Here is a 16,971-nt window from a genome sequence, read left to right as displayed (position 1 = left end):
TCACTATTGCTAAGGACCTGTCTATTGTGAGGTACAAAAACCATCTGGGGACAGTTCCTAGCTTAGCAGCAATTTGACTAATCCCAGTTGTAGAGATTGAGTGGGAGGGTGTAGTAGGACAGCTACAATTGACTCAGTAAGAGGGAGATCAGCATTCTCATCCATAATACCATCTAGTAGCCATGTTATTTGTTAAATATAAATTCAACATTATTTATAGCAAGGGAATGTTTTGCTTCTGGGTATTGATATTCCAAAAGGAGGTGGGAGGGGTCCAGCAATGATTTGAGAAGGTCAATGGGATTTGAATGATGTACCTAAAGGGTTTCTTGAAGGAAGAAATTTGAAAATGGTTTCCTGTGCTTCTGATAAAACAAATTGAAACTTTCACATCAATTGACTAACACTGAATCATTCCTAAAATAGAGGTAATATCTTAGCATGAAACTCTGGTCATAGAACCTGCACATTAGAAATGTGGAGCTACAGCATTGTAGCCCATCTCCAACTTGTGTTCCTCACAAAGAAATTATTGGAGAAACTCAGCAGGACCGGCAGCATCTGGGGTGAGAGAAACGAGTTAGTGTTTCAAATCTGACTTAATATTTTTCAGAACTTTCAGTTGGGGGGCTGAAAAATGTGAGGTTTTTAATGATGTTAAAGGTGAGTGGAGGAATGAGTGGAACAGATGGTGAGGGTGCCCAGAACAAAAGGCAAAAAGTGTCAGTGATAGCCAAGGACAAATTGAGATATAAAATAGGTGTAAATAATAGATGTGAAAAGGGCAAAATGGATTCCAGTAAGACACAGCTGAGGCAGGTTTGCTTCCCCACATTTGGAAAAAATGGAACAGGATATAACTGGCTTACAGTTCAAGTGGCTAGGTCTGTGCAAAGTATTGGGTTTTTCTGAAATCCCACAGACAAACTTTATCTTGGGCATCTTCATAAGTTGTCATGCTTCATAATCAAAGCCTTCAATCCATCAAACGATTTATCCAAACATTGCATTGCATTCATTTCACGTCTATTTATTTAGGAAAGAAGATAGCTGTAAATGTTTCTAGGGTTCATATTTTGGCTTTATTGGAAGAATGCATATTAACTGCTCACATAATTGTTTTTCAGTTGGTTCCTTTTGAATGAGATTGTCTGCTTGATGGTACCTAAAAACCAAAGTTGTCATTGTGCTTTTGGGAGTAAGAAAAACAGAGGATAACTGGTATCAATTACACTCTTGCATCTTCCAAACTCTCACTCAACCCCAAGCTGGGAGCCACAGTGGGTGTATAGTGTCTGGACTGGATGTGCCTTGAGTAGCAGGGATCCTAAATTGTCAGCCTGCTATTTCTTATCCATGGTTGTTTTGCTCTTTCCCAGCTGAATGGAGATTCTCAGGCCAAGCTGCAAAGAGTTTTAAAGTTAATCTCTGGCGGAGGACTTTCGATTACTGGCTCGCATATCATGTGTGGAGATTTTCTATACAGCGGTCACACTGTCATGCTGACGATCACCTACTTGTTTATCAAAGAATGTAAGTGGTTACTGTTTGTTGGTGTGGGAGTATTAATGACTTTTGCTGGAGTTCTGGCATATTGTTCCAGACCTGACCCTGTTACAATTCCGTTTTAGTTACTGCCGTGATATCATGAAATTCCAATTTACTTAACGATTCTGGGTGACAATTTTGTTTTTTATACACTTTGCATCAAAAGGCAGAGGGTTTTAGTTTGCATTTCCTGTTTTATCACTTGCAGCTTTCTCCTTTAATCTGTTGTGTTCTTTTGATACCCTCTCTCTTTTTTTGCCTCTGACTCAGTTATACCTTTTAACAGTATACACTTTTCTTGTTTACTCCCTGCCTCAAGCATTTTATGTCCTTCTTGGCTCTTGTTAATCTCTGTGAAAGGACATTGGTCCTAGCCCATGTTCAAAATGACACCATCTGTTCTTCACAAGTTGCAGTTCCTCCAGGAATCTGAACTCTTCTATCCAATTTCCCATACAGCTTGGATTGTTTTCCCAGATTTTGCCTGTGTTGAAAAATGTGGTGCTGGAAAAACACAGCAGGCCAGGCAGCATCCGAGGAGCAGGAGAATCGACGTTTCGGGCATAAGCCCTTCTTCCTGGATGTTGCCTGGCCTGCTGTGTTTTTCCAGCACCACCTTTTTCAACTCTGGTACTCCAGCATCTGCCGTCCTCGCTTTCTCCCAGATTTTTGCCTATGCTTGGAAGACTAGAACAGAGCAGAACTGTAAAGTTGAGGGGTGGCTGTGAACAGTGGTCGCTGCAAATCATTAGAAACCAATGATTGGCCACTTCACGACAAGCAAGTTTCATCCTGATTTTTTTTGTCTGCTTGCCCCAGGCCCAATTCCATACAAGTGGTTTGATGTTGTTCTCCTTTAATTCATAGTTGTGTATATCCAAGTTTTGCAGCCAGTTATATAACCATCAGAGACTTCATTCAATTCTTCAATAGGGCACTGCCAAGATTTTCGATATGACTTGTATCAGGCTCTGTTTCCAGAGGCTGTAATGTTTTTCACATTAATTTGCACCACACCCAGACATAAACAGACAGTTGCATTGTGATGAAACTTAATGAACAAGGGCTATATCAAGTTATTTTGTGTTTAAAAACAGAATTTATTCTTTCCTGGGATGTAGGGCTTGCTGGCTGGGCTAGCATTTGTTGCTTAACCTGAATTGTCCAGAGGGCAGTTAGGAATCAGTCACATTGCTAGTGTGTCTGGAGTAACATTTAGGCCAGACTAATCAAGAACAGGACTTCCCTTCCCAAAAAGAACATTTATTAATGTTGTGTGAACGTTGCATTTTACCCCAAACTAATTTCATTTGGTTTTGTTCCTACAATAGATTTAACTCATGGAGTTTTCTGTTATTTAATCTCTGGGCGCAATTAAAACAAAATTAATTGGTATGGCTGTTTTGATTAGATCAAACTTAATTTTAGTATTTTTGAGTTCAGTGTCCAGTTTCCCAGCCCCATCCAAGCCACCCATATTTCTTCCCTTCTCACACAACACAAATGAACTCGTGCAACACACATCCAACAGCTGTCCGCACATACACGATGCATGCAACAGACACACATGCACACTTTTACTGCTTCCTATTCTTTCATTTGGAGATAAAGTTGGTGATAGTACACAGTGACCAGATATCATTTTTGAATACAATGCCCAGTTGGCAGTTCATATATAAAGCAGTACATGGTGAGCAAACTGACCCTGTCCCTGCCAAACACGATCTGGCTTTTAACTGGTAATTTGTAACAACCTACAGTTTGAAACATACACCTTGAACGACTGGTACCTCACATGCCTTGGGGAACCTCCAACTCCGTGCAGATTGAGAGTCAGATCTGAACTTCTGGGATTTGTGAGACTTTGTTTTGAGTCACAAAGGAGGAAGTGAGGACTGCAAATGCTGGAGATCAGTCAAGAGTGTGATGCTGGAAAAGCGCAGCAGGTCAGGCAGCATCTGAGGAACAGGAGAGTCAGTGTTTCAGACATGAGCTCTTCCTCAGGAATGAGGCTTGTGGGTCGGGGGATAAATGGGAGGGGGGGATGGGGGAAGGTAACTTGAGACTGCAATGAGTAGATGAAGGTAGGGAGGAGGTGTTATAGGTCAGAGAGGAGGTGGAGTGGATAGATGGGAAAGGTAATGGATAGGTCAAGAGGGTGGTGTCAAGGTGGAAGCTTTAGACTGGGATAGTGTAGTGGAGGCAAAATGGGGAAACTGGTGAGACATTGCAAGGTGAAATAATTATTTAGCTAAAGAGTGGTCAGAGCAAGACCGGATACAGAAAAGATTTACAAGGATGATCTCAGAAATGCCAATAACGTTGTCAGGAAAGGATGGACAATATGGGTCTCCGGCACAGTTTTAATGTCTTTTGCAATAGAAGCAAATACAAGATGAGAAATAAACTTTTTCACACAGCAATTTAGAGTTGGGAATGCACTGCCTGGGAAGTGCAACTGAGGCATTCAAAAGGACATGGATGCTTATTTAAATGGAAACAAATGTGCGGGGTTAATGTAAAAAAACAATAAATTGGCATTGACAGCCAGTAAAAACAAGAGCTGAATAACCTGTTGCTGTGCAGGAGCAATTCTGTGATACTCTTTTGGGGAAAAGAAGATTTGGGGGGAGGGGGTTTAAATCAAGGTTGTTAAAATGGTGATAGGTTTTGTTAGCATGCTTATAGGTGAGAATGTTCCTGAAGAACATGGCTAGAGGTTTCAGATAGTCATCAGGAAATCCAATAGGGAATTTAGGAGAGTGTTATATGCAAAGCATGATGAGAATGTGGAACTGTCTACCAAAGGGAGTGGATGAAACAAATGCAATCAATGCATTTAATGGGATGCCAAACATGCACAAGATGGGGGAGGGAACAGAGGCTTACAATAATGGATTAAAAGGATAAATTGAAAAAAGCTCTTGCAGAGCATAAACATTGGTTGGGCTGAATGGTCTCTTTCTGCATTGTATAAGCTATGAAATCCTGTTACAAAGGGCTGTCACACTGTCTGTAGATGTTATTCAGTCCACTTAATACAAAATTGACCATTCTGGCCTTAACTTTGCTTCCATTATAAATTGTGTTCCAAATTATAATGGAAACTGTGTACAGTTATCATGCTGTAATTACAATAGTGGCACTGTTGACAGGAAGAGTATGCTGTATGATTTTTTAATTCCAATTTATATCGTCATTACTCATTTCAACCATGCTTACAGAAGATATGATGGGAAAATATTGACACATATGGATTTGACTTGAGCTCAACTTTATTTTTTTTGAGATATACAGCACAGAAACAGACCCTTCATGCCAACCAGATCCTAAATTTTTAGTCCCATTTGACTGCACTTAGACCATAAGACATCGGAGCAGAAGTTATGCCATTCAGCCCATCAAATCTGCTCTGCCATTTAACCATGGCTGATACATTTCTCACCCCCATTTTCCCACCTCCTCCCCATGAACCTTGATCTCCTTAACAATCAAGAACCTATCTATCTCAGTCTTAAATACACTCTGACCTGGCCTCCTGGGGCAGCGAATTCCGTAGATTCACCACTCTCTGGCTGAGGAAGGTGGTTCTTATCTCTGTTCTACAAGGTCTTCCCCTTACTCTAAGGCTGTGCTTTTGGATCCCAGTCTCTCCTCCCAATGAAACATCTTCCCAACACCGACTCTGCCAGGCCATTCAGTATTCTGTAAGTTTCAATTAGATTCCCCCTTATCCTTCTGAACTCTGTCAAGTATAGACCCAGAGGCCTTGAATATTCCTCATATGTGAAGCTTTTCATTCCTGGAACCATTCTCATGAACCTCTTCCATTCACACTTGAGGGCCAGTACATCCATCCTGAGAGATGGGGGCCAAAACTGTGTACAGTATTCATGTGGCCTGACCAGAGCCTTTTAGAGCCTCAGAAGTGCATCCCTGGTTTTATATTCAACTCCTCTCAAAAATAAATACCATCCATTGCATTTGCTTTCCTTACTACTGACTCAACCTGCAAGTTTACTTGGCCCCAATCTCCAAACCCTTTCTATTCACATTCATATACCCATCCAGATGCCTTTTAAATGTTGCAATTGTACTAGCCTCCACCACTTCCTCTGGCAGTTCATTCCATACCCGCACCACACTCTGCGTGAAAAAGTTGCCCCTTATATCCTTTTTCTAAATCTTTCCCCTCCCCTTAAACCAATGCCCTCCCAGGGGTCTGGACTCACACCCAGGGAAAGGAACCTTTTTTCTATTTACCCTATCCATGCCCCTCATGATTTTGTAAACCTCTATAAGATCACCCCTCAGCCTCCGACGCTCCAGGGAAAACAGCCCCAGCCTATTCAACCTCTCCCTATAGCTTAAACTCTCCAACCCTGGCGACATCCTTGTAAATCTTTTCTGAACCCTTTCAGGTTTCACAACATCTTTCTATAGCAGGAAGATGAGAATTGCACACACTATTCCAAATGTACCCTAATCAATGTCCTGTATGTTCAATACTCTAACCAATAAAAGAAAGCATACAAACACCTTCATTGTCCAATCAACCTGTGACTCCACTTTCAAGGATCGTTGAACCTGCAATCCAAGATCTCTGTTCAGCAACACTCCCCAGAACCTGATCTTTAAGTGTACAAGTCCTGCCCTGATTTGTCTTCCCAAAATGCAACTCCTCACATTTATCTAAATCAAACTCCGTCCGCCACTCCTCGGCCCACTGGTCCATCTGATCAAGATGGGAAGCTAGGGAAGTGATTGCTGGGCCCATTGCTCAGATGTTTGGATTACTGATAGTCACGGGTAAGGTGCCGGAGACCTCTAGGTTGGCTAATGTGATGTCACTATTTAAGGAAAGGGGTAAGGAAAACCCAGGGGACTATAGACCAGTGAGCCTGACATCGGTGGTGGGCAAGTTGTTGGAGGGAATCCGGAGGGACTGGATTTACATAAATATGAATAGGCAAGTACTGATTAGGGATAGTCAACATGGCTTTTTGTGTGGGAAATATGTCTCACTAACTCAATTGATGTTTTTGAAGAAGTAATAGGGGATTGAGGGCAGAACAGTAGACATGATCTATACAGATTTCAGTGAGGCATTGTTGGGGAAATGTAAATCTTTTGCAGGATTGTTTAAAACAAATTAGTCAGGAGGTGAGAACTTGAGCAATGAACTAGCTTTTAATCATGGCCATGGGGAACTACATTTTCGTTCGGAGAAGTTTGACACAATTCCAATGAGATACAGTGTGATATATGGTTTATCACAAGCCCACTGCCCATTAACTACCCAACCTAGGGGCAGTCTGCATACATTGTCCAGACCTACATTTCTTAATGTCTATAAAACTGAATGTTATCTTATACTGCAAGTTTAACTAGGCAGAAACAGAAACCGATAAGGAGACAAAATGAACAAAACATCATCTATGAAGCAGAACTGTGTCTAGGGGACCAGAGGAACTGAGACGCTTTGCAGCTGCAAGGTCATGTTATAAAAACACATTCCTCAGCTTTGGCTCTAACAGCACTTTGTTAGCAGTCTACATTTTACTGACAAGAAGGCTTCCAAACACATTTGCGTCAATTCTGGTCAAATTTCTTCTGCAAGCATTCAACAAGGTTCCTCGTGGTAGACTAGTTAGCAAGGTTAGACCACATGGAATACAGGGAGAGCTACCCATTTAGATACAGAACTGCCCTTGAAGGTAATGGTGGAGAGTTTCCTTTCAGAACGGTGGTCTGTGATCAGTGGTGGGCCACAAGGATTGGTGCTGGGTCCACTACTTTTCATCATTAATATAAATGATTTGGATGTGAACATAGGTGTAGTTAGTAAGTTTGCAGATAACATCAAAATTGAAGGTGTAGCGGATAGTAAAGAAGATTACCTCAGAGTACAATGGGAGCAAATGGACAGAATAAATTTGAACACTGGTTTTACATCCACATTTATATATATTCTACCGATTAACCGTGGAGTAAACTCAGACCGCTGCAAAACTGTTTTTTTCATGATCTCCTTGGTTTCCTGAAAGGCAGATTAGCTTATTGTCTGCCATGATCTTAGAAGCCACTGCTGCAGATGAGAAGTTTGTACAGTATTACATTTTATTACAATGAACACAGCATGCATTTGATAAATACCTGTGAGACATTTCATAAGGATCCTATAGGGTATGTTTTGATATTTGTCGGTCGGTAATTGGGCAGAGTGATGGTACCTGCTTTGCATCAACTGCTAAATGACGATGGAATGGAAATCAGGTTGGTAAATTTACAGATGCAAAATCCAGCAGGACCGGTAACTAACCACTTAAGGTTGAAACTGTTGAACTTTACACCAGAATTTAATATCCTTGGGTTTATTTTCCACAGATTCGCCACGTCAGTTCTGGTGGTACCCTTGGGTCTGTTGGCTCCTCAGTGCAGGTGGCATTCTGTGTATCTTGATAGCCCATGAGCATTACAGTGTGGATGTTTTAGTGGCCTATTACGTTACAACGAGGCTTTTCTGGTGGTACCATACGATGGCCAATATTCCGGTGAGTTTTTCATTGTGCATGGAAAGAGAAATCCATCTTGAAGCCCAGCTATTTTACCACCTTTTTTGGTAGAACGGGAAACAGAATTTTTTTTCCTCCCCAAAATCACTTCCAAATTTAACTATCAACCAAGTAACCACTTCTCATATGAGACCATGACATTTCATAAGAAGCAGGAACTGGAGTAGGTTATTCAGCCTTCTCTTGTCATTCAATTAAAATTGCACCTGATTTTCTACTTCAAATCCACCATCCTGAACTATTTCCACATGGATTGGTTCTCTTAATGTCTAAAATAATGCAGTCACAACTGCCCAGCATAGAGAATTTAACAGATTCACAAACTTCAATGACGTTCAATTTAAACTCTTAAAATTCCCATCTGTTGCTGATTTTGCCCCTCCCTATCTTGATGATCTGTTCCAGCTTCTCTAGCTCATCTACATTGTGTTGTGGGTACTGCCGAATGGTTGTTTGGTGATGCACTGCTCCCTATGTCTCCCGACAGTGATGATGGAGACCAGACTCAGCATGCTTGCACCTGGAAACTGCAAACAGTGTTATCACCTCTCCTTCTAACACAAAACCTGCCGGTTTCAATTAAAATGGTACAGTTAAGAAGTTAAGAGTATCAGATAGTTATTGCATGGCCTTGAGGTTTTCTGCCAGAGCTATTTCAAGATGTCACAATGGAAGTGAAACTTTTTGATCTAATGGGACACTGGTGATTTGACAATTTAACTGGAAATGTATTGCTTTACTCTTTATCTCCCCTTTTGTTAAATGGTCCTATGAGCACAAAGAGAGCAGTGCCAAGTAAGGCCTCAAGCAAGAGGCAGCGAAGACTGGGCAAGAAGGGGCAAACTGGGAGAACGAAGGGGAAGACAGAAAGGGGCAGGTGAGGTCTGGGAGAGAATGAGGGCTTGGTGGGAGAAGCAATAATCAGGAGATGGGGGTGAGTGAGGTAGCTAACACTCGGGCAGTGGAGAACAGGATGGTGCAGGCATAAATTGGAACTGCAAACCAATGACCTCAAAGATGGGGAAACATGTGCCTGCATCAGGTGGGTGCCTAACTGCTCGTGCTTGGCATAAGGAGTTATAATCCTCTGAAATAAAAACCACCATTTCAATTTGCCTTCCCTTTTACCTGCTGAACTTGGGGACTGCTTGTTCATGAATCAAAAAAAAACTAGTATCCCTTTGTGCTGCAACTTTCTGCAGGCTTTGTTTTTTATTTATTCATTTTGTGGGATGTGGGTGTCACTGGCTAGATCAGCATTTTATTGCCTGTTCCTAACTGTCCTTGAGAAGGTGGTGGTGAGCTATCGCCTTGAACTGCTGCAGTCCACCTGCTGTGGGTTGTCCCACAATACCATTAGGGAGGGAATTCCAGTGACCGTGAAGGCACGGTGACATATCTCCAAGTCAGGATGGTGAGTAACTTGGAAATTGAAGGTGGTGGTGTTCCCATATATCTGCTGTCCTTCTCCTTTTTAAGATGGAAGTAATTGTGGATTTGGAAGATACTGTCCGAGGATCTGTGGTGAAATTCTTCAGTGCATCTTGTAGATATTGTGCACTGTTGTTACTGAGCATCGGTGGTGGAGAGAGTGGATGCTTCTGGATGTTGTGCCAATCAAACAGGCTGCTTTGTCCTGGATGGTGTCCATTTCTTGAGTGTTGTTGCATTCATCCAGGCAAGTGACGTGTGCCTTGTAGATGATGGACAGGCTTAGAGAAGTAAGGAGGTGAGTTACTTGCTGCAGTATTCCTGCCTTCTGACCTGCTCTTGTAGCCACTGTTTGTGGTGAGTCCAATTTGAGTTTCTGATCAATGATAATCCCCAGGATGTTGATATTGGGGATTCAGTGATGGTAACACCAAGGAGCAGTAGGTTAGGTTGTCTCTTATTCATGATGGTCATAGCCTGGCATTTGGGTGGTGCAAATGTTACTTATCAATTGTCAGCCCAAGACTGATATTGTCCAAATCTTGTTTCATTTGGACATTGATTGTTTCAATATCTGAGGAGTTGCGTGTGGTGCTGAACATTGTGCAATTATTGACGAACCTCCTCGCTTCTGACCTTTTTATGATGGAGGGAAGGTCATTGATAAAGCAGCTGAAGATAGTTGGGCCGAGGACGCTACCCTGAGGAACTCCTGCAGAGGTGTCCTGGAACTGAGATGGTTGACCTCCGACAACCACGATTTATCTTCCTGTGTGTCAGGTATGATTCCAACCAGTCACATGATACCCATTGATTTCAGTTTTACAAGGGTTCTTGATGCACATTCTCTAATGCAGCCTTGATGTCGAGGGCTGTCACACTCGCCTCACCTCTGGAATTCAGCTCTTTTGTCCAGGTTTGAATCAAGGCTATAATGTGGACAGGAGCTGAGTGGCCCTGTGAAATCAAAACTGGGTGTTGTTGAGCAGGTGCTGCTTGATAGCACTGTTGATGACACCTTCCATCGTTTTACTGATGATCGAGAGTAGACTGGGGTAGTAATTGGCAGGGTTGGATTTGTCCTGCTTTTTATCTGCAGAATGTATTTGGGGACAATTTTCCACATTGTCAGGTAAATACCAGTGTTCTAACTTTACTGGAACAGCTTGGTTAGAGGAGTGGCAAGTTCTGGAGCATAAATCTTCAGTACTATTGCCAGAATGTTGGCAGGGCCCATAATCTTTGCGGCATCTAGTATCTGCAACTGTTCCTTGATATCTTGTGGGCTAAGTCGAATTGACTGAAGACTGGTATCTGTGTAATGCTGGTGACCACTGGAAGAGGCCTGGATGGATCATTCACTTAGCATTTCTGGCTGAAGATTGCTGCGAAAGCTTCAGTCTTATGTTTTGTATTGATGTATTGGACTCTTGCATCATTAAAGATGGGAATATTTGTGGAGCCTCCTGCTCCAGTGATTTATTGAATCCTCCACCATTCACAACTGGATGTGGCAGGACTATAGAGCTTAGATTTAATCTGTTGGTTGTGGGATTGTTTAGCTCTATCACTTGCTGCTAATGCTGGTTGGTATGCAACTAGTCCTGTTTGGTGGCTTCACCAGGTTGACACATCATCTGCAGGTATTCCTGGTGCTATTCTTGGCATGCCCTCCTGCACTCTCCATCGAACCAGGGTTGATCCCTGGCTTGATGGTAATGGTTGAGTGGGGGATATGCCAGGCCATGAGATTGTAGATTGTGCTGGATATGATCCTGCTGCTGTTGAAGGCCCACCGTGCTTCACGGATGCCTAGTCTTGAGTTGCTAGGTCTGTTCCATTTAGCTGATAGTTCCACACATGATGGACGTTATTCTTGATGTGAAGTCGGTACTTTGTCTCCACAAGGACTGTGCAGTGGTCACTTTAATCAGTACTGTCATGGACAGATGCATCTGCAGCTGGCAGATTGGTGAGGATGAGGTCAAGTATGCTTTTTCCTTTTTGGTTCCCTCACCACCTACCACAGACCCAGTCTAGTAGCCTTTCCTTTAGGACCTGACCAGCTTGAACAGTAGTACTGCTACTGAGCCACTCCTGGTGGTGGACATTGAAATCCTGCACCCAGTGTACATTTTGTGCCCTCCCCATCCTCTATGCTCCCTCTTAGTGTTCAACATGGAGGATTACCAATTCATCTGCTGAGGGAGAGAAATACGTGATAATCGCAGGTTTCCTTTCCAGTGTTCATCCTGAAGCCTCAAGACTTCATGGAATCAATGTTGAGGACTCCCAGAGCAACTTTATACCACTGTACTGCCACCTCTGCCCTGCTGGTGGGACAGGACATATTCAGGAATGGTGATGGTGGTGTCTTGGACATTGTAAGTTATAATTCTGACAGTATGACTGTCAGGCTGTTGCTTAATAAGTCTGTGAGACAGCTCTCCCAATTTTAGCACGAGGACCCTGCAGGGTTGATGGGGCTGTTTCTGCCATTGTTTTTTCCAGTCCCTAGGTCGATTCCAGATGATCCGTCTGGTTTCATTTCTTTGAGACTTTATAGCTATTGATACAACTGAAAGGCTTTCCGAGGGTAACTGAGAGTCAACCACATTTGTTGTGGGTCTGGAATCACAGGTAGACCCGAACAGGTGGTGATGGTAGATGTCCTTCCTTGAAGGATATTAGTGCACCATTTGGGTTTTTCTGACAATGACTTCGTGATGATCAGTAGATCCTTATTTCCAGATTTTCTATTTATTGAATTCAAATTCCACCATCTACTGTGTCAGGATTCAAACCTGGATCCCGAGAACATTACCGAGTTTTTGGATTAATAGTGTAGCGATAATACCAATAGGCCATCACCTACCCTAGTCTTTCTCCATTTAAATAATATTTGGGTCCTCTATTCATCCTGCTAAAGTGCAAAACCTCAAATTTTCCCATATTTTCTGTCTGCCAAGTTTTTGACAATTTACTTAACTTGCCTATATCCTTCTGTAAGCTGTCTCTCGTCGTCACTACTTGCTTTCCCACTTTTTTTTTGTCGTCCACAAACTTGGCAATAGCACAATCACTTCCTTCATTCAAATCATAAATATGTATTGTAAATAATTGTGGCCCCAGCACTGAGCCCCATGGCACTCCACTAGTTACAGGCTGCCCCATTCTCTTTACTCTCTGGAGGTCTCCTATGAGTTGGCCAATTCTCTATCCATACTAATATCCTACCCCTAACATCATGGGTTCTTTCTTATTTAACCAAATGTACTGGACCTTTATTGAACACCTTTATGGAAATCCATATATATTACATCTACTTGTTTACCTTTTAATTATCCTATTTGTTACCTCCCCAAGAAATTCTAATAAATTTTCCAGGCATGACTTCTCCTTCCTGAAGATTGACAACATTTAGAAAATCCCCTTGGAATGTTTTATTAGATGAAAGAATTTTAACCACATCCCCAAACAAAAGTTTTTGTTTGGATCAATTTATAAATTATAAATAGACCAAAAGATAGGCCAGTAGCGCTTAAACCAGGAATAATTTATTCCACATCTTATTAACTACACAGACAAATTTAGACTGATCAAAGCTCCCAACTCTGGGTCAACTGGCTCATTCTATTCAAGGGACAGCACGCACCAGAACTGTCTACATAACAGTAATAGTAATAGTAATTGCTTTTCATCCTGTTTCTAAATGTCTGACCTTTAATTCTAGACTTTCCAGCAGGGAGAATATATTCTCCATATCCATCCAGTCAAAACCTTTAAGAATTTTATACATTTCCATGTGATCAACTGTTTACTTATATTCTTAAAATGTCAGCAGGTATTTATTTGTGAGCAACAATGATGTATGATCAACCATGTGTTATGTTGGGGACATTGTGTCTTTAGATTTAGCTGTACAGAGTACTGATGTTTGGCAACGTAACCTGGATTTTGGGTAGTTTTCCATTAGGTGTCCAAGTCTCTGCATCATTGTATTTTTTTTCCTGTTTGAGTGAGTAAATGTATTGTGTAAGATTTTTTGATATAAATTCTCGTTTTCTCAACAGACATTGAAAACCCCCTCACAGACCAATCAATTTTCTCAGGCCTGGTGGTTCCAGGTTTTCCTTTTCTTTGAGAAGAACGTGCATACTTCAGTTCCCTGCTCCTATGTGTGGCCACTTTCTTGGCTTCCAAACTGTCTGAAGTCATCTTGTTGGAGGTACTCTCGGGCTCAAAAGATGTGAGAAGGTGGCAGGAGTCCCAGTGATCCTCAGTCTTTTCCTGCACAGCACCCGATCAAAAGGAAAATATATATATCTATATCTATCTTTTTGAGGTTTACGTTCACTTCCATCTAATAAACAAATTGAGCACTTTCTAGATGCCAACTTGAACGTAAGCCTAAAGAATCTAGAACAGTGGGGAACCAATGATTTGCAGGCCCAGGTAATTGTTTTTATTAACTACAACTACATTTTAAATGCAAGTCTGGCTATAGTGCAATTCTGTGACATTCCTGAAGTGTCAGTTAAATCATGAGTGAAGACTGCAGATTAAGTCTCACTTGTGATCTAGATAATAAGGATATACAGTCAGATTCTCTGGAAGAGTAGTTCTGCCCATGTTTGAACGTTTTAACTGAAGGAAGGATTGGAAGTATTGAAATACCAGAGAACTAACAACATGGCTGAGTATATTCTAAGAAGTCTATGCAATATATTATTTTTGCACATTCTTTCATGTATAACTACAACTGTGAATTTGGAATTTCTAAAACCAGGATTCTGGGATGGGAGCATGTAGCACAAGCCAAAAGAAATTAACCAAAAAGGTGTTCATGGGGTCCCATTCTGGGCACTATTGTATATTTATTTCATGATGAAAATCATTTGTCTAGAATTAAATAGCTTTACTACATGGAAATGTAAAACTCCTGCATCCCTTCTGCACAATCCCCTCTTTCCCCCCCCCCACCCCATGAAGGTTGTGTGCAAGTGCAGAGAAGATGTGAAGCTGAGGTCTCCTGTTTAGACTGTGGTTGTGTTCAATGATCTCAGCAATTGAGAGACCCCACACTTGGCATCAATGCTGCTGAGCTATGTGGAGGTCAGCATTCCTATCCCTGACAGCTATGTAGAGATTCCTAGTATTTGACTCTGTGTACTGCTGAATAATACTGGGTAAAACCAACACCAAGATGGTTTTCCACCACTCGCTCACTCTGCATTCATGTGGAAAGTAGGCATGTAACTAGAAAGTTATCACGAGAATGAACTTCCAAACTAGTGCTCGGCAATAAAACCCGAGATTGTGGGTGGAAAATAGATGGAAGGGGAAAGGGTGGGAGGATTCAAAGTGCAGTATGGGATGGTTTAAAATTCACTCACTCAATTGGCAATGATTTAAAGCTCTATTCTTATGGATCAATGTTTTGATGGCAAGGTCCAACAATACTCGACCCAAGAGGTAAATTCTGACAGCAGTTGCACTGAGTGCAGTTGTGGAATTTATTATTTAATGTCCATAAAGACTCCTGTCAAGTTAGACTTTAAATGTTTATATCTGCAATAGTTTTGTTTTCCTGTCACCAGTCATACATTTTAGTAAACAAAACTAAACTTTTAAGTTGCTAGAATTTGTTGTTACCCAAAACACTGGACACTGTGAAGTGTATTTATGTATAAATATGTATGTCATCTCCAATAACACAGAACCCATACAGATGACACATTTTAAAGATGAATATTAGGCATGCACTGCATCAGTGTAGTACCTATTTTATTTTGAAGCAGCTTGCTACAAAATGTTATGGTGTAGTCATTCGTGAAGGAACAATTTTGTATCCTAGGCCTTACCACACAAAATCTTAGCCATAATTACGTAGAAAACCTATATACAGCATAGAACAACAAGTTTCCTGTTGACTTCATGAATGGCATTATATCTTTTTGCATGTGGTGGTGTTAAATGGGTTTTGTGCCTGGTACTGGAGTGAGTAACTGTGGTTTTAGGGGAATGCATTTGGGTCTCTGTCCAACCTTTTGGTTACTGCATACAACCCGTTTGCCTCTTTGCATAAAGAATAGGATAATATTAAAACTGCACATAAGTGAAACTAGAATTGCACATACACATATACGCTGTTACAGCATAGAAGTGGATGAACCCCCTCCATGTCTATCTCTTGCTCTCCCTTGAAAGCTGCACAGACACACCAGTACCCTGTTGCGAGGATCCGGCCTTGGAGTTATTTGAAAAATAGTTTATGGTGACCTTTCCAATCCTGCCTGCCAGTTTTTCTGGTGACTTCCTGCATGGAAATTGTACAGGTAGGGCCTTCTCCAAGCTTGGCATCTGTGGGGCTATGTTGTCTGAGAGTTGCTCAGTATTAGAAAAAAGAGATAGCTGTAAGATCAGGTCTACTATACCTTGGTCAACTTTTTTGAGTTGAACCTCTGGTCAGCAGTAGTTTGAAAATTGGCATTTTATATAGGATATCCTTTTTCTGTGTAATTTGGCTGTAATAGAGTCAGAAGAGAGTCCACTGGCTGTTTCTCTACTCCTGTTACTCCTGTAATGTAAAACAAATGCCCTATAGATGCTGCTAGGCTATGATTAACCCTGTGCCCCATTCCTACTCAGCACAAGTTTAAAAGACAGAGACACCGCAGTATGAGCCCACTCCCTTTTAGAACATTTTAACTTGATGAAGCTATTGAGTCAAATATATTTTCCATTCCAAGGAGTGCAGGTAATTATAATTTGAATTTTAAGGCTTGATTTGAGTCCCTTGAAGGTTGCACCTTGCCATCATCCCTAGCTACAAACAGAAAATGTTTCCAAATCAAATCTTGAAGAAAATTTCAAGACTTTACTACAGAAAACAATCATTTGTATTTTTACTATTCAAAAATGCTGATTTCATATTTTAGACAATTACTTTTAATAATCTCGTACCTTGTATTTATCTCTAATTTGTGAATGTTATACACTTGTTTCTATAATCATGGTTTGTCATACAAAATGTAATTGTGTACAATTAAAATAAAATATTTGATTGTTTAAAAACTTGTTGGATTGTATGGACTGCATTTAATGAAACAGAATTCTGGCAACTTTAAGCTTTAGTGGCTTCAGTCTTCTCTATACCTCACTCAAATTCTTTGTCTCTGACTGGAGATTGGTTGCTGGTCAGTCTCTAATGTGAATTGACAGAGTGGTTTAACTTTACTTTCTCCCCCCACCATCCCCACTCTGCCTCATTTATCACTTCAGGCAATGGCAGTTGTCAAGACCTTCCCCACGCCTCCACTTCTCGCCTTTAAACAACCACCAAACCTCAAACAGATCATTTGTTCATCGCAAACTACCTGACTTTCAGGACAGTATCATACAACCTTTGTCATGG

General features: G+C 41.3%; 1 protein-coding gene across 8 annotated transcripts in view; it reads left to right on the top strand.

Annotated features, from left to right (window-relative positions):
- sgms2a (sphingomyelin synthase 2a) overlaps window positions 1-16,567 on the top strand; it is a 78,290-nt gene extending 61,723 nt beyond the window's left edge. For all 8 annotated transcript variants that reach the window (XM_060851562.1, XM_060851558.1, XM_060851561.1 and 5 more), the window contains 3 exons: window positions 1,380-1,533; window positions 7,936-8,102; window positions 13,628-16,567. In XM_060851562.1, the coding sequence (XP_060707545.1) occupies window positions 1,380-1,533; window positions 7,936-8,102; window positions 13,628-13,807 (501 nt within the window). In that variant the 3' untranslated portion in view covers window positions 13,808-16,567. The remainder of the gene's footprint in view (window positions 1-1,379; window positions 1,534-7,935; window positions 8,103-13,627) is intronic.
- The last annotated feature ends 404 nt before the right edge of the window (window positions 16,568-16,971 follow it).

Source organism: Hemiscyllium ocellatum, chromosome 36 (assembly GCF_020745735.1).
Source record: "Hemiscyllium ocellatum isolate sHemOce1 chromosome 36, sHemOce1.pat.X.cur, whole genome shotgun sequence".
Classification (NCBI taxonomy): Eukaryota; Metazoa; Chordata; class Chondrichthyes; order Orectolobiformes; family Hemiscylliidae; genus Hemiscyllium; species Hemiscyllium ocellatum.
Note: the sequence above shows the minus strand (reverse complement) of the source record. Positions and strands in the feature narration are given on the sequence as shown.